The 26,854-nt window shown below is 37.4% G+C and overlaps 1 protein-coding gene and 1 long non-coding RNA gene across 3 annotated transcripts in view; one reads left to right on the plus strand and one right to left on the minus strand.

Annotated features, from left to right (window-relative positions):
* Positions 1–25,268, minus strand: part of LOC132916478 (SPARC-related modular calcium-binding protein 2) — a 35,185-nt gene extending 9,917 nt beyond the window's left edge. For both annotated transcript variants that reach the window (XM_060976532.1, XM_060976531.1), the window contains exons 1-4: positions 25,035–25,268; positions 23,621–24,155; positions 2,277–2,436; positions 425–799 (exon numbers count right to left, since the gene is read on the minus strand). In XM_060976532.1, the coding sequence (XP_060832515.1) occupies positions 425–799; positions 2,277–2,436; positions 23,621–23,707 (622 nt within the window). In that variant the 5' untranslated portion in view covers positions 23,708–24,155; positions 25,035–25,268. The remainder of the gene's footprint in view (positions 1–424; positions 800–2,276; positions 2,437–23,620; positions 24,156–25,034) is intronic.
* On the plus strand, positions 21,596–24,529 carry LOC132916484 (uncharacterized). The gene is made up of 2 exons (XR_009660105.1): positions 21,596–23,024; positions 23,570–24,529. It is a non-coding gene; the product is annotated as an uncharacterized LOC132916484 (long non-coding RNA).
* Positions 25,269–26,854: the final 1,586 nt, after the last annotated feature.

Raw genomic sequence — 26,854 nt, forward strand, 5'->3', positions numbered from 1 at the left:
GCGAAAAATATACAAATATTTCAAGATCAAGCTTCCACTTATCCTCCTAATTTATATGATACATAATTCATTGGAGGAAAGAGGAAAGAAATAGATTTTACATGTATTTTGAAGAATTTTACAAATCCTACGATCACTGTCGTGGTCATACGCTATATTTAACAATTATCGTGCGCTATAGCTTAGCGTTTCTTTTCGATTCGGATAACAGTTAGACGTTCAAGACGCCGAAGGGAGAAGATATAGACTCTGCGCGTATATATTTTTAGCAATTCCGTACCTTGCAATTTCATATTTCTTTTCAAATAAGACAACGATCAGAAAGAAAACGAATCGCAAAGATATTTTCAAAAATCTTCCTAACGACCCTCTCGTCGATGAGCTTAAAGAATACGCGTCTCGATGTTTCTTCGTGAATCCTCACCATCGGCAGAGATGTTCGTCCGCCTGTACTCAATCTTGAAGTTTTCGATCAGGTTGCCGTTGAACTTGGACTTTTCCGCTCGATCGCACGTATTCCTATGCTTACTGCTATACTGCCTTCGCTGCTTCCAGTTCGGCGAGCGCCTCCTTTGGCCGCTCCTGGTGGAAGCAGTAGATCTGGGACCAGGTTTTTTCACACATCTTGGTCTTTCGTTTCTTACCGAGGTGTCGGGCAGTGGTCTGCCCTGCGGCGTCACGCACCAACAGTACCCGGTTTCCTCGTGACATTGCACCGGTGCGTAAGTGCCATCCGAACGACAGACTGGTCGTGCACCCGGCCTCGCAGTTAGTTTTGCGGAGAAGCATGCTGGTGTCTCTAGATGGACAAGTTCGATCATATTGTTCTTCGTTAGATATCGTTATTTTCGTAAATGTACGCGTATCTTTCAGCATGCACGATCGTCTCGCTAATTATATTTATCTTTCTGTACCCAGTCCGTGTATTTGTAAAAATCTGATGTATAACGAGCAAGAGAACGATTGTATCGCATTTTAGATCTTATGCTATTTTACCATCGTTAGATTCAGCTAGAATCAAACATACATAATTATAGTACCACGCCAGAATAATTTATTTATAATTCTCAATGAGAATTGATTGTAAACTACTTCCAAATAAAAAGAGAAATTTACCATCAGTTTATTATATATTTTGTAATTTTAATATATCTGTATATATACTACGTATTTAAAAAATGTATTGCTTTTATAGGTACAACATTGATATATCGATTTATCAATACTTAATAATTCGAACGTAAATATCGAAATAATAAATAAACAAATAATTTTGTTAAGCGATAAATCAATATAAATATATACGGTGATACGAATCAGCTGATAGAACCAATTGAAAGTGTAACGATATATTTCTTATCAGGTATAACGAGACATAAACGATATAACTTAGAAAACACGAAGCTGGCACCCCGCTGGGGGTAGCTGGGGGGGTTACATGCTATATTTATTTTATTTTATTTACCAATGAGATATAACACTTTACCAAATGTCCTTCAGGACAAATTGTAAAAACCAAAACAAAATAAAAAAAAAAAAAAAAAGGTATAACGAGTTATGGCGCGGAGCCTTGACGCAGGAATGACAGATAGCTAGTTCCATCCTAGCGAAAGGATCGAGATAAGGATAAGGGAAGGAGTAAGCGCTTGGAACGTTTTACGCGTAATTATGATTAAATTTAAGATCTACCCATTAGGAAGAATTACATTTCTTATGAATTATTTAAAGGCAAGCATGAAACAAGAAATTCGAAAGATAATCGTTCTCTTCGTCTAGTTATTTGATTATCCTTAGAATCTCTTCTCCCGAGTATAAGATTTTATTTATAAAAATTTTTTCTTCTTTTTTTTTATTTGGAAGAATTTTACAATTTTCATTGAGAATCATAAGTAAATTATTTTAGCGTGGTACTATGTCGTGTTTAATAAGCGTTTATCGTATGTTTGATTCTAGTTGAATCTAACGCTTCAATCCAAAGGGTAACGTCTTTTTAGCCTGCGGATCTGATCCGTGGTGTCTAAACTAGTGAGTTTACTTAACTAGTAACTAGTAGTAACTAGTGGGTTTTGTTAACTCTTATGTTATATCTATTACTGAATTTGGTAAAAGTTATGATAAACTGGCGATTTGTTAAGAGTTAACGATAAAATGAAATCGGATGGAATTCTAGTTTCTGATAATGATTATTCCTTTGACGAAGTTATTCTAATGCGACTACATGGCGAAGGTACAGTAATAATCACTAACACTATTACGAGAAGAATGCATCACCCTACCTGGACAAGGGCCAGTGTGTTTGATAAGAATAGACATGCCTTGACACTGCTTCGAGATGACCCGACACTGACTCGAATACGTAACACTGTCGCTCCCACATACCGGTGTATTTGCACCGTCACTCATTGTACATTCGGCTATCCTTTTTCTGCATTCCTCCTAAAACACACGACCCACACACGATACACAATTATATATGTTAAACGTTCATGTTACTAGTACAATCGTATAGAACATGTAACCAGCTTTTTCTCCGTTTTTTATTAAGATATCGCTTAAAAATCATTTATTTCTCCAAATTAAATCAAACAAATTTAAAGAACAAAGTGTAGGAAATAACTATGTAATATGTATATATATATATGTAAACTCCCTAGAGTTCACGTGGGATAGGGACTCTTTTTGTTTTACGGGTAGCACGACTTTCTTTGTTTCACGGACAGAGCGACCCTCTTATGTTTTACGGACAACCATTTTTGAGACACTAATTTCCCAAACGGACAGACAGAGAGCAGCATCAGAGATAGACAAGATCACAGAATAATTATTTAAAATTTTAACTGACGGAGAAAGATCGGTAGCTTAGGACGTTGAAAATCGATTCTCGATTTTCAGGTAAACATTGTACAGAACTTGTTATTTCTCGTTTATGTAATTTATTGTTATTTATCGTTATAGATAGATATCAATTGTTGTTTATTTTTGTATTTTATCTAATTACTCTCACAATAAAACTCGATTTTCAGACTTCAGAATCGATCACCTGAATTATCCCAAGATTTACGATCTTACATATATATTTCTTTTATTTTCAATAATATATATATTTCTTTTAATTTATACCTTTATAGTATGAAACATCTGATTATTTGCTATGAATTTTTCCTATACCGCGTATCAAATATCTCTTGATGACGACTTCCGTTAAAAATAGCAATGTGTAAAGGTAATTTAACTCTTTTATAATTATAATATGCTTTTTCTATATCTGTATAATTAGATAATGTCATTAGAAAATTAACTACATTATTATCTGTAAATCTGCGAGTTCCTACCGTGAGTAATGTCACTCGACTATGATGATTAATCATTGTGAATCACTTTACAGAAGCACTTAAATGTAGTCAAGTGTTTGGCATTTTGACGACTTCCCTTTAAACGAACATGGCAGAGGAAGGATGAAAATGAAAACTGATCGAACATTTCGTTGGCTGACTAATTCTTTCGTGATTTTCCTTGAATCCACCAACATCGTTTGACGTTCCAGGAAGATCGCTGACGCGTATATGTTATCTTTCGTGACCTCTTACGCGTGACTGCGAATCGCATTTCTTACAACCATAACTGGCCACAGGGATCGTTTTCCTACCTTTGAGAGGAAAATCGAATTTACCAGAGAACTTTTGTTTCGAGCTTCCGTAAGTGACGTTAAACCTCCGCAACTGTCTCAACCAAATCCGTAGATATATAACTTTCGAATTACGATAAAACTTGTAGCGAACGTAAGCATTCGTAATGTAATTCTTAATTCGTATCTTTACATACGTTCTGTAATTTCTAAAATATACGATGCGTTATCTTATCACTACAAAACTAGGAATACGAATAGTAACGTTGTACGCTATCTCGTACTAAGAACTATTCGTAAGAAGAACTAACACGTAAGAAGTATTTTATATCGATGAGAACCGTGATAAGTTTAAACGATTTACGATAACAAAAAAGGGGAAAAGAATAAAATAGATATTTTCAACGATAATCGTATAAATGGGTATCAAAGGTAACGAATAAAATATTATAAAGCGTACGACGATAGCCGTTAAAACGAGAAAATGGTCTCAATAATAGGACGAAAAATTGGAATTAAAATACGCACATCGTTGTTCGAACAGGCAACATGTTCAATGATCTACATGCAAAGATAGGTGTTTAACATTTCTATAAATAAAATGTATATTTTACATCGATCTACAGAGTACTAATGTAAGCATGTTTTCGATGAGTAGGCTGATCACTCGCCAACTGTCACACAGGCGACAGTGTAGACACGTAGAGAACGTGCGATTTATTTTAATTAATTTTAAACGACACGACTCGATGCAAATATCTACACGAAAATTCCTGAATCGAAATCCTCTGTACTACAGGAATGATTCACTGGTAATAGCCTGGAACAGAGGCGTCTTTAACACGGAGGAGGCGCCTCTGTACAGTAAAGAAGGCGCCTCGAATCCATCAGAAGAGGCGCCTGGATCATTACGTCATGCATTTGCATTGCACGGAATGTAAAACCCGATTTACGATCTTGAACGTACGACCGTGTCAGTAATTACGCTCGTTGAAATGATTGAATGTATCGTCGAGAAATACGCTGCTAATTACCCTCGGTGAAATATCGTCGTCGTCGTTGCCTCGTTGTCGTTTCCTACGTGCCTTTCCTGCATAACGCTTTTATTTGAATAAACATAATCGTCCGATATGTGAAACGATGCGACTGCTGAAACGACACGGCCGTATAAATCATTCTGAGTACCTTTTAATTCAATTAACTTCGACAGTTTTACGATAGCAGATATACATTCTACGACGATCGACGTAGTAAGGAAGAGAGGAGAGAAGTTAGAGATAGGCTCGAAGGAGGAAAATAATCGTTAGCCTTTGCCTGGCGATTTTGCAAATTTGATTTTATTAGAAACTCCTGTCGAACAACGAAGAATCTTAAGCTTCGAGGAACATTTATTTCTAATCGGATGGAAGAAATCTTTTGAAACCGGAAACAATTAACAAGGATAGGATGTCGTTTTCCAAACAGGACCACTTCGTACGTTAAAATTCTTTTAATGGCAGGAAACGTCGTGCATTAGAACTCCTGATGTAGTTACTTAAGTCACTCGAGTTATAGATCCAATCGATAAATTCCCTTAAGACGTTCGTATAATCCAGTATCGTTTGTAGATTCCATCTTTTACATAAATATTATTGAAAACACACTTATTACGTTTTATGCTATGTACTTGAAAATATACACGAAGGATTTTCTATATAATTTAGTCTGACGTGGTTTCGACTCTTAAGAGGCAAACCAGGAAAGCAACTTTTATACAATTTTCACGATAATTCTTAAAACCAACGACGCGTTAATTTTCCAACGGAGGTGTATATGTACGTGTGTACACGCTCCGAAAAAATACATTCGATTTAGCCTGCCTGCGCTGTGACTTCTAAGAACGACAACCAAGAAACCGAGCTTCTCACAATCTTCGAGGAATATAATTCATCGTCGATACCACGAACGTATTAAACGTTATTACTTATCGGCAGAGGTAGATATATGGTCCATTAAAAGTACGTTTCCGACTGCCGTAAGAAGCTATAAAATCAAAATCGATGTTCACGAGCGGGCGGCGTGTTCGATAAGCAAATAAAAGGCAAACGATCGAGAAGCGAGATATAACGGTGTCAAAAGGAGTGCGATCGAGGGCCGCCGGTTTGTAATAACGGAATTCCCTCGAAACGAAGACTCTCGGACCGATCCATCCAGCGGATAATCGTAACCGGAGGTGGCGCCCGATTGGTAGCACGCACCCTCGTTCCTCGAGAATGCGTTACACCGCGTGCACGCAACGCGATGCAATATATGTACGCATAATAGGCAGAGTGCAACGCGGTGTAGCGTAGAATAATCGGGGTTACGCGTTGAATGCTAACACGAACGAGGAACGTGCGCTCGACGATTGCACGCTTGGCGCCACCGTGGACGCGATTCAAGAAAACGACGCACGCGACCGTCAAATTGTGCTGTAATCACATTCGATTGCATCCAATCGTATCTCTCCCGCTCTTTCCTTTTTCTTTCCTTTTCCTCCTTCTTTTTTCTTCCCTTTTTACAACGAGAGGAATTACTCGTCAGTTTTTCTTCGCTTCTAAATGACTCTATCCTTTTTTATGTGCGTTTCTTTCGCTGTTATTAATCGTAGGAATTAAAGTTACAAGAGTCGAAACAAGTGGCTGCAACGGAGAAAAAATGAAAGAAGTAAATTCTGGCCTCTTGAGAATCGTGTCGCGATGAAACTTCACGTTGAACGGCGATTAACGTGTTTGTCGTCGATTGAATTTTTATTTTCTGTGCTTTATGGCATCGTGTAGCGTATCTATATTAATTTAAAAAAAAGAAAAAAATAGTTCTATTTAGGAAATTGAACGTCGTCTTTGTTATAACAGACGTTGTAAGAAACGTCGAAACTTTTCCTTCACTTTTTTCAAATACTTGTCATTTACGAGAAATCACTGGTCTACGATACCGTGTACACCCAGTATGCTCTTTAAATCGATCGCTATAGAAAATTTCTTTCACAATTGGAATTTTTCCCTTGCGTCATCCGTATTTGTTTACTATATCGCAAAATTATACGACCACGTGTACTCTTCCCTTTGCCGTAATTTCTTCTCCGATCTGTTCCTCTTCGATCGAATTCTATTTTCCAAAGGATGGAGTAACTTTAATTAAACTCAATCAATTAATATTTTGTTCTATGTTTCAATATACTTTTTGTATAACGTATGTACAGATCGTTCGGACGAACTAATACATATGTATAACGGCGATGACATAACATGATTAGTAATTATCTACGCTAGTTAAGTGGCGCCGTAGTGACCTGTTGTCTCGTGTACATGCGGTTCTCTTCCTTCTATATCGTCGAAACGTATATTATTGTAATATATGGTGCGATAAAGGAGAAAAAGAACCTGAGACTTCAAGAACTTATAATTCATATAAAAAGAATAAATATTTAGTCGACATAGATTCCAAAATCAAAGGATTTTATTTATGGCACATTATATTCATGACACGCTAAATGTATTCTAAATTAGCCACGTCATTTTGAAGGCATTCGTGTACTTCTTAATGGATTAATTATTTCGTGTATGGATAGCCCCAAAAGAAAAGAATAGAAGGTAAATTTTCTATTCTCTTTCTATGACCATAGAAATATTTCATTCTTCCTTGTAATGTAGGAAAACAAGAATGATAAACAAATGAAGCCATTCTTTCAAGAAAAGAGGAAGGAACAGTTCGAAATATAGATCGATCTGCAATCCAAAATTTTCATAATACACCTGTCTGGTACTTTGAAATGGAAAGGATAACGCATCAAATATTTCTCGCAGACGTTAGAACAAACTTGCACGTTCCCTGTAACTGGCATTGTATTTAATCTATATCGGTTAAATAATCTCTCACTTTTCCTCGTAAAATGGTAAAAATCTTTGAAATTTTAGATCAATCAAATTTTTTATCACTCTGTGTAACAGAAACGCGATGGTTTCTCAAGTGTGCTAACAGTAACAAACGCAAATGTTCGTTTGATAGGTTGCATAAGTCTTTATAAAAAGCGCATAACTTCTCCGAACAATTTTTCTGAATAGTACGCTCGCTTATGGCAAGGATAAAGACACGTTCCAAGGCACGCAAGTAAGTACATAAGCCTAATGACGGGTTCTCGAAGAAGTTGCCGCTTTTTTTTCTGTAGAACAGATAACGAACGAAACACAATGATTTGTCAGTGCCTTTGATTATAAGAGTCGCTAAGATAGTTGCCTGAAAATGGTGATTAAAGAACGAACGTTTACGCGTAGCCACCTTACACGGAGCTCGTTATTAGCAACAGAGTTGTTTGTATTTTACGCTTTCATCTAACGTCAAAGTTGCTTTTGTTTATTGACGTGGTTCTATTTTATGTCGTACATTTCCTTCAGGGTAAACTGATTTATTGAATATCATCTAGCTTTAGAATGTTACGTTTGCTTTTGATAGATATCGTATTAATAGTATCTATTTGACAAGACGATAAGGATTATTAAATTGTCAAATATTTTGGCAAATTTTGTATCGACGATACTTGGTAAAACGACGACAATTATTATTAAATTGTTTTTTAATTTTGCATTTTAATATTTTCTAATTTTAGAACGTTATTTTAGCTTTTGGCAAATATCGTATTAACGGTACTTGGTAAGATAATTACTCAATTATTAAATATTATAGTATCATGTTACAGGTATAGCGAGTATCCTGCTAGTAATATTCGTTAAGAAGTTCAAAATATTTACGAATTTTCAGGAATGTCGCTGTTAAATTCGATATTTAAAGGAAAGACAACGAGATAGGATATTCAGGTTTCTGGGCAAATATTTCGAGTTTTAATGGAGTTTTGCGTTTCCAAAGAAGATGAAAAATTTGAGGCAACGCGATAACCAAAGCATTACCATAAAGCGAAGATGTGCGAATCGTTGAAATCCTCGCGAAGGATACACGCCGGTAAATGATCCTTTAACATTCAGACGGTGTTGCTGGTCGACTGGAAGCGATAATCGACTTCGAATATTTAAGCAATCACGAGAACCTGGACTCCTGCGTTACGTCAAGAACGTGCGCAAGTATTCAGATAACTATATGTGTAAGTACTTGAATACGAATTGATAATCAACGCTATTATTGTTGTTCGAAGATGTTGATTCCCACTTTCTCCTTATCTATCGACTGAATAGGAAACAGCCGAGACGTTGCTTGTAGAATCTCTAATACTTTTCAATTCCAAAATTTTCTTTTCATCTCGATGAATTTTACACGTTATTTTCGATTGTCCAATTTGGATTTTGGTAAAAATAGTAATCTTTTACCGATCACGAGAATCCGTACTTTGTACACTTAAGATGCTTAGCTATTCTCAAAAAATAAACTTTTATAACGTGTTAAGTATATTTCTATTAACAACTACGACATGCAGTATTTTTTTTTCATAGCGTTTATTGACCCAGAAGATTATTATTACATGTGTACGTTATTCATAATAAACAATGAATTTCGGTTATGGGGTGGATTAGGCGAAAGGTACGACATAGCCATACAATATTATGTGTGTCGCAATTACATTTGTTTTGGCATTATAATTTATAATTTGGACTTTGGTCGCTGTAAAACGGTGCTTATATATGATATCGTTCTTTTCTTCCTATCTCTGTCCTGAAAACCTGGTCGCAAAAACAGGGCATTTCGGTAGTCTGCTTTTGGTTTCGGTCTGTGGAATTTTGGGAAGGGTTGGGAGTGGGCGGACTGGGAGTGGGACGACATGCGGTATACAACGATAGATGATTTCGAGTCGATTTAATGAAATATAATCGTCGCAGGTAATGCAGGAAAAATGGATCAATATCCAAAATTCTGTCTTCTTTTATCATCGCAGCTATTTATGCAAATATTACATTATCGTACTTGTGTAAGCCGGTGTTTTGACGAAGAAAATGTCCTATTAGCAATTGTGATATATATACTGTTAAAGTATTCAAAGTGCAAATGTTTTCAAGAAACTGGTTCCGTAAGTCTCTGCCGTAATTATGTCAATTCGCGAAATAATAGCACCTACTTATAAAACTTATAAAACAATGAGATATATAGGTAGAGAGGCTTATCGTTATCTAACTTGTGTAGAAACGAACGAGCCAATAAAAGTCAACGTTTCAAGGAACGAACGTGGAGAATCCCAGTCACGGAATCCATTAGCAGGAAAATAATGATAGAAGCGGCGTTCGCTGTTGAAATTCTACGGTAGCAATCTCGTGTAATTGCATTCTCGCGTCTAATTTGTTTATCGATAAACCAACGAACCGTTTCCGTGCGTGCCATTATCGATCGTAAAGTAGATTCGTCCACGATTTACGAGGAAATTAATTAGCCAGCCAGGATCTCGCGTTTGATTGTTGCCAATAGCAGGATTTCATCGTGTGTCACTTGTCTCGTTGACGAGCGCATTTCGACCACGTAACGTTAAAAAGATCGAGAAGGTAGGAAGAAAAAGAAACGGGGAAAATCGATAGCATAATTTGGTGCGTGCGGACGAAACGGGTTTTTCGGCGCGTAATCGCGCGACCAAAAGCGTTTCCTTTCTGACAGAAAATAAATCTCAACGAGAACGCTTCGAAAACTCGTGCTCCAACGATCTCATCGACGTTCAACGAAAACGATATTGAAACGATTCGCGACTTTACTTCAAACGATAAATGTCGAGCTGTTCGTTATTTATCAACAGACGAGATTTTATAGCGGAGATAAAGGAGGAATAAAATAAAATAAATGTAGAAGTAAATATACAAAGTTCCTACGAGAGTCGATTTCTGTTGATTTTCTGATTTTCACGTTACTTAGTGAAAGCAACGTGCAACACAACAAACATCGCGAGAAGACTAAAAAGGAAACACCCAATAGACCTCATAAAAGATATAACTTAGAAAAAACGAAGCTGGCACCCTGCTGGGGGTAGCCACCCACATGCTATTTTTATTTTTATTTTATTTTTTTTTCTTCGCCGATAAGATATAACACTTTACCAAATGTCCATAAGGACAAATTGTAAAATAACCAAAATAAAATAAAAAAAAAAAAACTTAGTGAAAGCAACATTGTGAAGAGGAAGATCTTAATATGAAATGGTCGAGAAAGGGAAGCGATAAATCCACGGTGTTTTATGAGACACAAATAATATTTGTTTAGTTATTACGTTAGTTTAAGTTTACGACTATTAACCTGTATATAACCAATGTCATTCGTATTTTTTAAATATTTACCGGATGAAAAGACGTTAATCTTTTAGACCTTAATCTAGTGTAGCATAGAAGTTATTTTGTGCTATGTTTACATCGTCTTTGATGGATTAAAACTACCAAAATTTCTGCTATTAGTTTTCATTAGATTTTTCATTAGGCTTTTCGCTAGATCCACTTTCGTGTAATTTGTTCGCTAGAAACACGCAAGTCCTGTTGACGATATTAATATTTACTTCTACGTGTCGAGACACAAAACACAAACACATATGATTTTATTTACATCTACCAATCTATTTCTTACCGATTTATTTATTTACATTTATTGCTTTAATTCCATTGAATATATTTAGCTGCGTGTCAAGGATCGGAGGTTCCACTGTCGAAACGATTCGATAAACGAATTTTAAATTGATGCGATCAACGAGCTTCAAACGTATCCAATGAGTTCATCAAACGAATTAGATATAACCAGTTTAAATTATTATGCAGAAACGTACGGTCAATATGAGATACGAGGACTAACGCGTTAAGGGTTTCAACAATCAGTTGATTACTATAGATACAGGCCATAGTAACATCCTGTGGCTAATTAGAATTCGCGGAAAGAGAACAGGTCATGTGTATTCAGCGCTAGACGACACGCAAATGCAAATTTCTACAAACAAGAGTCGACCAGCGTGATTACTTGTTGCACCTGTCTGTCGCTGGTCGCCTACGTTCAAGCGTATTTAAAGTTCCATACGTTTCGTGCTTGATAGCGATCACGTGGACAGCAGTGTATCGAGCTAATTCAAATCGATCCTGTTCCAGAGTAGCCGGTTTATCAACGAAAAGCGAAAAATTCCCGTAGAACATTCATCACGCTGTGTTTGACCATTTCTATTAATATCGTTCCGCCGTGGTAATATGTATCGAATTATGTGTAGGTATATTAGGTCGTTGAGAAATTGGTCGCAGAGAAATTGTAAGATTTAGAGGCATGTTTTCGTGGAATTAGTAGTTTATTAAGTAATGTATGCAGCGTTTCTTTTGGTGGTCGTTTGCTATGTTTGTAATTGGGAGTATTCTTTGATTTTTTTGGACAAATAATTAACATTTTCAGACTCTTACATTTGCAACTCTTCCCAGTCACGAAGCTTCAAGCTTCTGAACTTCTAAACCTTTACATCTTCGATGATACAAATTGTCGAACACCGGAGATCGTAAATTTGTAGATTTCAAATTTTTAATTTTTCCAATTTTCAAATATGTGTAGAACTATGTATTAAGGCATGTTCTCATGGAATTAGTAATTTATTAAGTAATATATACAACGTTTCTTTAGGTGGTCGTTTGCTATGTTTGTAATTGGGAGTATTCTTTGATCTTTTTGGACAAATAATTAACATTTTCAGACTCTTACATTTGCAACTCTTCCAAGTCACAAAGCTTCAAGCTTCTGAACTTCTAAACCTTTACATCTTTTATGATTCAAATTGTCAAACACCGGTGTTCGTAAATTTGTAGATTTAAAATTTCTAATTTTTCAAATATGTATAGAATTATGTATTAAGGCATGTTCTCATGGAATCGGTAGTTTATTAAATAATATACGCAGCGTTTCCTTTGGTGGTCGTTTGCTAAGTTTATAATAAGGAGTATTCTTTGATTTTTTTGGACAAATAATTAACATTTTCAGACTCTTACATTTGCAACTCTTCCAAGTCACAAAGCTTCAAGCTTCTGAACTTCTAAACTTTTACATCTTCGATGATACAAATTGTCGAACACCTCAGTTCGTAAATTTGTAGATTTCAAATGTTTAATTTTCCCAATTTTCAAACTTTCCAACTTCCAATCGTCCAAACTTTCTCATTGCACTGATAATTGCTCCGTTCTAAAGATACGGTATAATATTCTTTTCAAACGAGGCAAAGTGCTCGCGAGAAGTATGAAAATGAGAGTAAATGACGAGGAACGTCGAGGAATAGTATTCGTAAAAAGAAATGAAACTTTAAGTATCGTTTAGAACGACGTTAAAGATATTTATGACACGTATCTATATGGACGTTGATTCGGAGAAGAAATACGCAGCTGAATTGTTCCTCGTTGTTAGATGCCAAGATTTCGAGGTCACATTCATTTCCTTTTTAATATAATCGTGAATTTTTATTCACCACCAACTGTACATCCATAATTGATATTTTCATCCAGATACTATATAATACATAGTACATTCAACATTTAGCCCCACGTCTATCGAGTAACAACAAATACTTCTCAACCATGAAAAAGGACAAGAAATGTCAAAAGAGTAAAACGAGTGTTTTTATATCTTTGAACGTTTTGCATCGTGGTTCGATGGAAATAAAGAAATAAAATAAAACATTCCGCTGAGAAAGACAATGACAAACTTACTAAAATAAACTGTAAATTTAATTTATAAGAATTATCCAGAAACTGATGATTAACAAATACCGCCTTACTCCATAACTGTAGAAAATTAGTAAAACATATTCTTACTGAAAAGAGAAAAGGATTAAAAAATTGCCTCTAGGCTCGAATTTCTCCACAACTACGCAGCTAAATCATACAACTTGTATCTGCAGCTCTCTACGAGCTCCGTATCGCAGCGTATAAGCGAAACATAGCGCACGATCCGCTAAATCACCAGGCGATCCAGTCAAATTCGATAAACGTTCTCCTTAATTGCACCTAATTCAAAAAGCAGAGCGATCGTCGAAGGCAGAAAGACGGATAAAAATGAATAATGATTCACGAAGAAGAAGGAGGCACCGTTTCCATCAATCGAGCGTGGAAGGATGGTTATTAATTAGACGAACGTGAGACTCTCTTTTTGAATTCTCAGCGGACGGGAACGAGTTGTGTTTAACGGGACGAGTGTTAATTACTGACGAACGTCTCGACGACGAGGCGTCGTCGTCATTGACACGCGCGCCAATTATCGGACTACATTTTCCGCGGTAGTTACCATTAATTGTAGCTTCGTGAGCGAATGTCACGAACGATATAACGACTCGTCGAGAATGTGTCATCCTTCTTTTTCCCTCTTTAGCTTCGATAGGATTTGCTACCAATTTCGTCTGGAGAATTATTACAGGCGCCAAGGAAGTGTGTCAGAGAAAAAGGAGAAGTAGAAAAAGAAATAACAGGACCAACGATCTGCTGGAGTAGAGAAGAAAAATATTCTCTGTCACGAGAGAGGATAAAAATCGTACGAAGAAATTTATACCCGTAGAAACTCGTAAGCGTGTAGCGATACGTAGTTCAAAAGTATGCGGATTTGCTTGTCTTTAACAGGATGTAATTTAATTACTAAATTACGGACGAAGAGATATGCAATGATTCATCTGGCACTTTGTGTTATATGTACGTATAATGGCTACAAAAAGTACTGACACGTACCCTCCTTTCCCAATGAAGCGTTTTTTCTATTAAATTACACGTTCCATTTTTATCGTATCGAATTTTTCCGGACGCGCTAAAGTGCCATTAAATGATACGAAATTTAGTATATTTACATACTCCGGATATTTAAGATATTAATTAATTAATACGTGCGTCGACACTTTCTGTGCCACCTATGTACGCTCAGACGATCATAAAAGATATAACTTAGAAAAAACGAAGCTGACACCCCGCTGGGGGTAACCACCCACATGCTATATTTATTTTTATTTTATTTGTTTTCTCACCAATAAGATATAACACTTTACCAAATGTCCTTCAGGACAAATTGTAAAAAAAAAACCCAAAATAAAAAAAACCTATGTACGCAAGAATATGTTTAATTTTCTAAATTCTAAATCAAAGAAAAAAGATCTTTTATGATCCGACAGAAAAATGATTAAATTATTTCAAGCAGCGACGTCTAATATCGGTACATTACATCGATTTTTCTGCCTTCATAGAAAGTTTAAAGGTGCGAAACGCACCGAATGCACATAATACTTAAAGCTGTATAAAATATCCAAAGATATGAAACATATGTCTGTTCAAGTTCTTCTTTTTCATTCAGTTGCTGCGTACATAAAAATATGAACATGCATAAACAGGCGCAAATTATCAATAACTTAAACGTATAGTTTGTCAACTCCAAAAACAGATAATAACTACGTCTACTCGTTAGTTTCGTACAAATTCGCATAACGTTACGACATAAATTCAGGAAAAGTGCTGGACCAGTTAGGACCGATAGTATGTGCGAATAAGCAGAAAGAGAAGAAAAAGGGAAGTGTTTCAGTAGATTGGCGCCATGCGGCACCGAATTGCCCCCGTAGTTGACACGACGAGAAAATTGATTATAGAGTAGCGACGGCGGCGCGGCAGATCGATTTGAGTCACGATAAAACTCGATATTATAGCAACCGATCAACGATCAAGGTCCTGGGCCGGCACGCTTGATACACCGATCGTAAAATTACTACGAGTTTAATTGCTTTTCGAATACCTCGTTACCAACTCGGTAATTGCTATTTAGATCGGATCCGATTGGAATCCGCCGCGGAAAAGGTTAACCTTATTCACGTTCTTGCAGGAAACTCGTTAAAAATCCCATTGGTAATGATACGATATGAATGTGGATCGGGAGGAGGCGAAAAACAGCCGAGTCAACGATGAAATATCGCTTTTGTGCAGTAGCGAAATAGCTGAGTAACGACCGTTGATAGAACTGCTGTGAACGTGGCTTAAGACTTTGAGGACCGTATACTCCGACAAGCATATAGCCTGAATTCTCGCGTATTTTTGGAGCGATCGAAGAGATTCAAAGATTTGATGATTCTGTGTATATTTTGCTATATTTCACTATAGTTCGACTCGTTTATTGATGTTTTACTCTTCTTCGATATACTTTGGTGATATACGAGTGAAGGAAGAAACATTAGAAGTAAAATTTAACTTTCCAATTTCAATTAAAGTTTGCCTCGTTAATTAGATCTACTCTTCGATGAACTTTATTTTACTATACTTTGAAATAAAATTTCATTTTCAAGCTTGAATTTAACGTCGGTATTTCGTATATATATATATTGCTACAATGTATTTACATCGAGCGATAAATTTCAAACTTTGTTATCGACTTTATTAATTTTGGATCAAATACACGATCCAAACGACATACGTCGAAAGGATACAGTTGGCTGGAAAATAACTCAAAGAACGTTTTTATTATCGAATTATGTATATTATCTTTTCGTACCATTCTTAGAGTGCTCTTCCACAGACTATTTATTATTTCTACTTCTTTGATATAGTTTTTATCGGACACATTCTTTGCTTATCACGATGCACTTTAACTTATCGAATCAGTGGAATAAATCAATGTCTCTTCGATGATTTTGATAAAGAATTAAATCGATCAAGATATTAGGTTGTCCCAAAGGTTTCTTCCGCTTTATCGATAAATAACAGATGCACGATATTTTCTGTTTTATATCGTGTTATCCAGTTAGTACGTAATAGATGCAATTTTTTCAGAACTCGTAGGATTTGCTAGAAAAATATTTACTAATGTAGTCAACATAAATATCGCGTTCTAGGTGCATTTTTGCGTCATTCGTTGAATCGAATCTTTTACCACGAAGAGAATTTTTCAACGAAAGGAACAAATAATAATCACACGGGGCAATAGGCGGAGAGTATGTGGAGAACGAGTCAGCAGATCGCGCAGAAATGCACCTAGGAACAATATTCGCCAGCAAAGCTCGGAAGTTTTGGAAAAATGGCATTACATCGTTCCTGAAGAGATGATAAGCAAGAGTCGATCCCATAATTCAATAAGACGGCATAAAACACAAAATATCGTACACAGATTATTTATTAACAGCAACATATTTTCCCCCCTAGATGTTAAAGTTGTTTTCGGTGCTCATAAATCGCGATAGTTAAGCTTCGACATTCTGCAGCTCTTCTTCTATTTCCTCCATCGAAATTTCATTGGAACTTTGCAAAGCTGAATTTTTTCGTATTACGAGAAGACGAACGTTAATCGGTTTGGATAATCAGTGAGACGAGGAACGTTCGAGAGAGGCTAATAGCCGAAACGATGAGGAGTTGGCCGGCTAACGATGCAGAAGGTGAAACGATGCACAAAAGGCAGAAAGGGGAATATCTGCCAACACCTGAGCATTCGGGGGAAGCTTTGCGTGTCGCAATGCACACGAGAAGGTGCACATGTGTGTTCCTGGTACGGCGAGAGGAGAGGAGAGAAAGAGGTAAAGAGGAGAGGACCTCGTAAGATATTGGCTCTCCCCAAACAGGTTTCTTAGACACATTCTTTCGCGGCTTGATGCTCGCCATTCGTGCAACCAGCTTCTTATTAATTATTGCTCGTCTTCGGATGGATTAAGACACGAAATTCAAGACGTCTTCTTCGTGGCGCTGAAAAAATCCTATTAAGTATTGTATTTCGAACAAGACGCGATTCATCGGCTGCTTATCGAAGACACACGCGTCCCGTCAATTTCTCTCTTTCTCGAAACGATACGCTTTCAGCTTTCGTTTCTGCTTACTCGGTGCACGAGTAACACGTGCAAAATACTTAAAAAAATTCTGTCTAATGGCGTACGTGTGTAATTATGCGATAAAAACGTTTATACGTTTTCTTCTGCTTGCCATGTTCTTGTAGCCAATGTTGGTTAAAGTTCTATAGAAAATGCCACATGCGTATGTGTGTATTAATATGTCGTAATTATAAAACCGTACGAGAACTTTCGATCTTGAAATGTTAATGTTACGAGGAACTTGAAATCGGGTCGAGCAATCGTTTATTCTTTTCTATCCCCAGAAGGAATAAATCGTAATAATAATTTATAATAAATATCTTATCTCCTGCATCTCTAACAATTCCAAGAATCGTCTTCTTTTATTTACCGTACCTTTATAAACAATATCGATGGAAATCTTCTTAGATACTTTTTAAATACACTTTTTAAATGCGAGAACAATTAATCGCAAAGCGAAAAATCTATTCGACCGAAGATTTTCGCATACTACTGTACCTCGGCAAAGCTTTTTGCACACGTACACATTACATGTATCTATGTAACGGTTATTTGTAAAATGAACATGTCGATGGGAAGCATGCAAATCGAAATATCGTCGTGGGATTCTTTGTGCAAAGATCAAACATCTTGAAACACTTGGCGCTGAAGAGCCATAATATTTGCAATAGTCTCATCTAAGGAAATAAAGGGTAGGATTTTCGATGAAAATCGAACAAGACTGGATGAGATACGATCGCCATCTAATGTGTACTTGGAAGCAAGCTGTTTCTTTTTTCCAGGTACAAGCAAGCAGAGCTAAACGTTGCACGTGTGCACCTTTGGACGAGTTCGAGCCTGGCCGTCTGGATCGGTTGGACCGTACGGATCGTTTTATCTCTTCTCGCCGGCTATGAGAAAGTTGAGATTACACGGAAATAAGGCTCGTGGTTGTCGCCTCTCGGTGAGAAGAATTCGTCTCCAGCGATTTGCATACGTTCAATGTTAACGAACGAAATTCCTGGCTAGGTACGAGCATGGGAAGAAAGAAACAACCGTGGAACGTGTTCGGTTCGTGTTATACCGACATCGTTTGTTCGCTACGTTATGGACGAACGTACTCGAAGATGCTTATAGCTTTGAATCGTCAAATAGATTATTTTTTTTTTTTTTTTAAGAAGTACGATCGGTTATCGTACTGATGTATAGTAAACTGGACGCTCGCTCGAGAGTACTTTGAGGAAACTCGATGTTGCTGCGTTCATGTGATTAACGTCATACGATGGTGACGATGTTGTTGAAATTAATGATATTGGTAGCGTTATCGATGACGATATCGTTATATTTAATTCTAGAAAAATAATGCTTAGGAATAGTGGGTATCGATACCTTGCGTTTTAAAATATTTTTACAATTCTTCTGCTGTGGTACTGTACCTTTGGTAAATACGAGAAATGAAAATCAGATTCCTTCAACATCTTGTTAAGGATCACGTCGCATCTTATCGAGCTAATAATAACTAAAATGATAAGTTGTAAAACTAGTTCTAATTCTAGCGTTATGTGTTTGTTACAAAAATATAAAGAACACTGTTCAAACACTGTTGTTAATAATTAATAAAGGATACGTTTCTCTTAGGTACTTTAAGTTCGAAGTATTTGATACTCATAAAAGATTCATCCTCCTTTACCTATCGATTCATTCTCTGCGTTATAAGTAGCAAAAATTATGTCGCAGAGAAAATTCTTCCCTAATTATCAAAAGTATAATTTGTATTAAAAATCTCCTTTATATCGAGAACTTTCCCTTGCTCTTAATATCGTTTCCTTCGTCTCTACTATGTCACATCGATCATTACGCTGATGCAATAATATCGACTCGACATTTTTTATAACGAAAATTAATTTATATCGAAAGTGCTCCTTTCTCTGAATATCGTCTCTCGGATCTACACGCGATACTCTACGCTATACACAACAAGCTTGTACTAGAAAAAAGACATTCTATGAGTGGGAAAAGGATCTGAGAAATTTCACGGCCAACGAGACATTAAAAGTTGAAGCGTAAAAATTCGCGATCCCCGGCGAAAAGAATGCGAAGATCGGAAGGACGCGCGATCGAGAGATTAACGCGTGGAATTTCCGAATGAACGGCATTTTATTGCACGCGAGTGAAATTTGCGTGCCACAAATATTGCTGATCGATGATACGCGCAAGTACGTGTGTCCTTTTTTGCGAAGGTCGATCGGAAAGGCGAAATTCGCTGGAAAAAAGCAACACGGTCGATATGTGTTTGTCTGTGTGACGGGATCGTGTAAAATCGAAACTGAGAGAGGCGAGAAAAAAGCGTAAAAAAGAAACGTTGTTCGGATGCCAAGTGTGCCCACGTATGAATTCCTTTCGATGGCAAATCTGTGCCTACGTAAGTGGTCTCGACAGGGGGCATGAAAAGAAATTTAACAGATTCTTCGGATGCGCCTTTTTCGGTAGAGAGTCGATGCTTCTTTCGAGATCATTTCGCCTTTTCCATCCAACTTGCCAAGTTACATTTTCTTATCGATTTTCATTAACTTTGGGCTGCGAGTTTTTATGCAATTTCATATTTTTACAAACGCGACGATGAAATCGAAATAGAGATCCGTTTCATTTATTAAATACTACAACGGCTATTCTACGCTGTGCTTTCAAATATCCCATAAATACAGAGATATCCGCAGTCTAATTATCATTTTCCTTGATTTAAGAAAACAGATTATCCAATAGCTTTCGCTATTAAGTTGAAATTTAGATCGAATCGAAGATTAGAAAATCCATTGATCGAACTAATTTGCTAACGACAGAACTTTATCTTCCCTGGCAAGAATTACTCTTCTCTTTACTTTCCTTTACTTTCTTCGTAATAATCGCCAAATCCGTTAGATGCACGATACGCTACTCGAATAGTTCAAATGAAAACGTAATACCTAAACGTACCTGAATAATAAATTATCGTTAGAAATTTCAACCCTTCGCAATCGGCCAAAGCTAGAAACGATTAAATTGCAAAATGCATTGCCACGCGAAAAGAGAATATAACGGATCAGCAAATGCGAGAATCATTTCTCGCGAAGAGGATAAGCGTTTTCCCGATATATCGAGAGACCAGCGGCCGAGGAGCAGCCCGAGGAAAACAGAGCAACAGAATCATCAAGCATAAATCTACTATCCAGCGACGTAATATTCGCGATTTATTAACATCGTTAATTCGCTATGCCAGCAAAGATTTTCGGGTCAGAAAATACGTGTGCAACGCTCTTAATTCTAGAACATGTTCCTGGAAACTGTGCGTGATTTTATCGGCGTTGTCGCGAAGGAGCGTTATTTCGTCGCGTTTACGCGTTCCATTTAACCGTCCAGAGTATATAATTGAAAGCGAGTATCGTTATCCCGACGTCGAAATGAAAAATCGTGCTATCTGCAACGAAGCTTGTCCCTCGTAACTACTTCTTTACGATTTGTGCAAGAAGAAAACGTGGTAGTTTACAAACAAACGGTAAAATACGAAGAAAGAACAATGTTGTTGGACACACACGGCTGCTTTTATCGTAATTAATTCGATAAGGAGGAAACGAATGACCGCGACATAAATAAATACAATTTTCTCTTTGGCGTCTGTCATCGTGGATCGCCCATGTGCCTCTATCGCGGAAATTGATTAGACGCCGTGGTTTCTATTCTGGGGGAATACTCGTGATATTCCGAGATATTTGGCATTGTATCAGGTCAGTTGAAACGTCCACACCTTTTCCATTGTACGTTCGTTCGATCGTATATCTGAGACTTCACTCGTGGATTTTTCATAAAACGCAGGTGGTTGAAATGTATGTACATTTCAATTTGAAATTTAATTTACATTTCAATCTGAAATTCTATTTGCGTTTCAAGTCGAGTCTCTGCAATCTAATTCACGCTTCGAATCTGAAAATTTAATCTAGGAGAAAAGACGGTGAAAAAATCGATCGCTGATAACAATAATTGCATTCTTTACGAGGGGCGGATAAAACATCTCCTACGGGGATAATTTTCCACAGTTTCTCATATTTAATTTTAAATATTCTAAAGCTATTTGATATAAATGATGCTCGATACTCGAAAACAGGTCGTAGAGACGCGAGAATATTTAGATAAAATGTTTAGATAAAACATGAAAAATTTAACAACGACGAAGTAAACGAAAGGCGGCTACAAGTAACGATAAATGTTTCGTTGAAACTTAATTATAAGAAGAAAAACTTTCCGATGAACCTAGTTGTAACTCTCAATGCCATAAATAGATTATAGGCGTTTATACGCTTAAAGCTGCAAAAATATACAGAATCAAGCATCTAGTATGCAGAAATATGTACATACAAAATATCCAGTGTGAAGTCTTCGTTATAATATCTAACGCTTGGAAGAAAATCTCTGTTTAGCTTCCAACTACTTTAGTTGTACGTTCAAAAATGTGAATTTCAAGGAACATTCACGGCATAGCCATAAGACCACCTACACGAATTTTTTTTTAACCCCTTGTCTCATAGTATCGAGCGAGACTCATCAGACTGGTATGGATTATGGATCAAATAGAACGGAGTCAGACTTGTATCAAAGTTCAATTTTAACTCTGGCTTTACTTCCATATTATAAGACCGTAGATTACTGAATACAAATCGTGTATAATATTTCAACGTTTTGCCTCGGACATAGCGTTAAAGCAGTCGCTAGTTAACGCAGATGTATATAGTCGCGGAAAAGATCAGAAGGCGAGGGGTTAAGAAGAGACTCGGTTCTCACTATCGAATATTACAAAGTGTTGCGATAGCGTTGCCTTGTGCGATCGTGGGCGTAGATTAAATTAACGATGAATCATATTTTTATGAAATACGAAAATTTCACCATAACACACGGCGATCGAACACGTCACGATGCGTTGATAAGAATCGCTACTATTTCACGGAAGAATCGTTCGTTTCGACATGTTTCTTGGAAGATCGAGAAAGAGGAAAAATGAGAAAGAGAATAAGAGAGTATAATGCAATAAAATTTCGTAACGAGAAATCAAAATTATCTTTCCACCCAGTGTAAAAGCAGTAAGTTATCGGGTGCTCCACATAATTAACTTAACAACGAGCATAGCGTTGAGTTTCTCGATTAATCATTAGCGCAAAGAGGGAGCGAAACAGGGACAGAGAAAGAGGCACGATATCTCGCGTATTTATAATTATATTGAAAAAAAGAAGAAAGAAAAGTTACGGATCTCTAATCGAGACTCAGATATTACCGCTATTTACCTTTCTTCTTTGCCTGGTGCAAACAAAAGACTATTTGTATCGTACGGCGGGATACTTAAAAGGCCGTGAAACGATTGTACAACGCGTACGCCAAGTGCTAATAATTTTTCTGTCACGCAACTATTATAAAAAACGTTTCTTTCGTTAGTCGAAACCGTTCTCCTCATCCGTGCTTATCGTATTGGCGAACCGTGTCTAATTAACCAACAACCAGCTATCGTCGCACGAATACCTTTTAACTATACAACCAACTACTAGCTATTTAACCGGCTAACGCTTCTAGTAGAGTATAGTTGCACCTGCACGCTGTACGGTGCATGGCAGATATTACCTGCAGCGATTACAAGATCACGTAAGTTGGATTGCAAAGAAACGTTTGACCCGGTTGTGCCTTCTGTAATCTCTTCTTTTTTCTGATAATAGAAGTTATACCTGACGAGTGACAAAAGAGTCTTGTTTCAAAGAGTATGACTCTATCGATTACGGTCGATGTTACAAGACAATAGATTAAGATAACACCATTATTCGTGTATGTGAAATATACATATATCAACGACATTACTATTAATATCGATCGGATGTACGTTAATAGTACTGCTATTAATAAACATTAAATATACAACATTGCTGTTAGCGATATCTTCCAAACCGTGTCATAAATCAAGTCCCCTGACTAAACGGTTCCCTAATTTCTTCAAACGTTGTATTCTAAAATGTATCAGCTCTGTCGAAGATAAAATTCGACTGTATCCTACTGTGAGACATACCTTTGTACCTCTGTTTCACAGAATCTTTGCCTTTTTCAACAAGAATTTCCAATTTCCAAGCGTTTGACGAAACTAAAACTCTACCCTATCCGTGATACGGTGCAACGTACATCAATTTTCCATTTTCTAGGGAACCTTGAAAACCTTCTCCAAATGAGACAACGTTCGATTACATGCTCACCTTAGCCATAGTGATAGTATTGGTGGCGGCATTGAGATGAACGAAGACGGACAGGAGGATGGCAGCTTGTATCATCGAGATCATCATCGTGTCCTCGGCTGGTGGTACGTCCTCGAGGGTCGAAGGACCGAAGCCACTGGGCCGACACGCACGTAACACGCACGCCACTCACACGCACTCACTGTTCCTAACACATGGCATCCTCCTTTTCATGATCCCTCTCTCTCTCTCTTTCTCTCTATCTCCTTTTCCTCTCGTTTGCCGTTTCTTTCTTCCTCCGAAATGCTTTCACGATTTCAGCTTTTCGTCACTTTCTTTCACGGTGATTACTTTCGTCCCTCGAACTTCCTTTCAAAGAACCGCGACGGGGGTAAGTCGCATGTGAACGAAGACCTCGACGAAAGGACGCAAATGTATGTCCAGCCGTGGCAACTGCCGCCGAGCAACTGGCACTTGCTCGCCTGCTGGAGCAGCCTGTCTCGGCCCGATGGCAGACTCCCCGTTGCAGTCCTGTGTGTTACGCTCCTCTTCGTCGCTATCGGAGAATTTCGATGGTTAAAAAAGTGACGAGGACTTCGTGCCCGAGCTTCGTTACTCGCTCGCTATTTCGAGGAATCGCAGGATCGCTCGTATCCATCGTTATACGGTTTGCTTTAATCGATGATTATATCGTCCGAAATTGTACTCGATTAAGTTTCGAAAAGATAAACTCCGTTAAAGAGACGTATTATTTGAAGGATTATTGCAGCGAGATTTACGAACAACAAACAAGTCTAATGCTTTTATAACGTATCGTTTACGATGTATGGCAGAGCGGTGTCGCTTTGATCGTTCAACCGTGGCTTTTTCATCGCTTTCGATGAAATAATATAATTATGTAGAAAGTTTTGATAATATATGTTAAAAATTGTGCGAAAAATTTTTTAATCCAAGGATATTTGCATACAAATTTTTATCTGCCGCTTAAGTCTTTCAACAAAAATTGTTTAAACGAAACGATTAAACCTCCGATACTGCTTATTCGAAAAAATCATTTATGCAACATTTATTTTTATCTCGCTTCGTTATCGCGTCATAATCGCATCAGCAGCTTTTCGTATCGGTACCTGATGTTCTTCTTGATGCTGTTGCTTCGTCTGATACAGATAACAGCAAAAATAAACTAATTTCGTATGATATCTCGTTTACAATGTTACCAAAACACCCGATGTGCGCGTATAAGAGCGGCAACAGTTGAAATTATCTATCTATCCATAGATTATCCGTTTAAAGAGAGTTTCGGTTTCCTTGGAAAAGCGATTTCCCCTGTCAAAGGAACAACGTACCGTAACACGATACATCTGACCACGTTATGCGTTCTCGTCGATACGAATAAAGCAAATTCGATGTTCATTTCGCTTTCTTCGATACATACTTCTAGGCATACGTGTAGTCCCGTGCGATCGAAGATTCATGAGCCATCGAGAATTCGAAACCGATTCAGAACTGGTTGTTTGGCCGATGGAATGTAGCTTTTAACAGCGACCGACCAGTTGGTAAAGGGGTGTGAGAGGGTGCAGGAGGATCGTACGTTTAGAAATGGACGTACACCTGTGGCCATCCAGGTTCCTCGTTAAATTTCAATCGGAGACCTGATTTATTCTTTTCGTGTCCGTGGTTCGCGCTTTCATCACCCTCCAACCGATTGTCCTCTGCAGTTCCGCAAAGAACATCTGGAATTAGAAAACAATGTTGCCGTAACCTTTCGATAGAATAATAGAACGTATTGTTCTTCCATCCTGTTTTTGTCATCGATAGATCACCGCGAATGTTTATGCAATTTTACGTCTTTATCCACGTACCTAAAGATACAAAACCTAAATAGAAATTTATTTCATCTTCTAAATGTTACAGCAAGTACCTTGACTCTCCTTTGCATATTTTTGCATATCGTACGCATTCTCTGCGCTTTTGCATTTTTTACTTTTCCAAAAATGCAGAAATATCCGCGCTATAGTTATCAGACCTCTCCTCCGTGCAACTCGATACGTTACAATTTTTCTTAACTGTGAGTACTTGGTATCGATTTCGATAAATTCTACAAATAAGAAAAAGATACCGGTTAATTCTTTTAATTTAAGAGGGAATGCGATAGCGAATGAAGTATAAAATCGACAATTGCTTCTGTTTGAAAATCCTAATTTCGAAATATCTATCGAGCAAGTTCTCGGAGACGATTCGTTCGATAAATATTTAATGCCACGTACCCGATGACGATTCCGTTATGGAACCAACGAATACGTGGTTTATACAGTTATCATTTGTGATTTATAAGGCAGAACGACGCGCAAATACCATATTTCACTTTACGCTCGTAGACACGACATAAAGTTAGATATAAGGTAGGTCGTGAGATTAAGCTCCGAGTCAGATTTAAACCTGGCCGTACGTTTGTACGCCGGTCGTTCTATCAATAATTCCTAAGGTTGTCGCGTGCAAGCAATATCTATCTTCGAGACACCTGCTCGAGACAAGAAAACACAATGATGGTTAATCGGCCAGAACGATCGAACTCTTCGATCGAACTCGTTCCACTGGTAGGCGTAGCGAGCGAGATAATAACGCGCTATTGCTCAGCTACCTACGTATCCGTGGGTGTAATTCACTCGTAGGGTTGGCTATTAACCACCTTTAAACAACTTTACTAGCTGCTTCGTACTCCATTTGTCTTCCTCTTCTTGACGAATAACCGACAAGAAAAATAATCCTCGTCGTTTCGTCCTTTATTCTTAATTCTTATTAGAATCTCCTGTTAACTTCTTTCTATCGATCGTACACTGACAATTTATCTACTATGACGGTTATAACGATGTAAATACTAATTTGAAATAGAAATGATTGGAATAAATTATGATAATGAAGTAGAGTTTGTTATTAGGAAAGATCATAAATATTCATAGACAGAAGCAAGTTTAGTTTGAGACATCGGCAGAAGAAAAAAAAAAAAAGATGCAGTTAGTCACTGAGTCCGTGGATGCATTTAAAGTAGCTGTTGGTATTTGAATGCGCTCGGTCCAGCGGAGAAAGTGGCGAGGATCGTGAGTGCAATTATACCGCCGTGTCTGAGGTAACCAGGGAGACAAAAGTCATTCTACATTTACAATCTGCTCTTCGGATATTGCTTGTCACTCGTAGTTCAAATAAATCACTCGGACTTTTTAGACACGACTCACTGTCAATTTCGAATATGAATAA

The sequence above is a fragment of the Bombus pascuorum genome, chromosome 2 (assembly GCF_905332965.1).
Source record: "Bombus pascuorum chromosome 2, iyBomPasc1.1, whole genome shotgun sequence".
In the NCBI taxonomy this organism is placed as follows: domain Eukaryota; kingdom Metazoa; phylum Arthropoda; class Insecta; order Hymenoptera; family Apidae; genus Bombus; species Bombus pascuorum.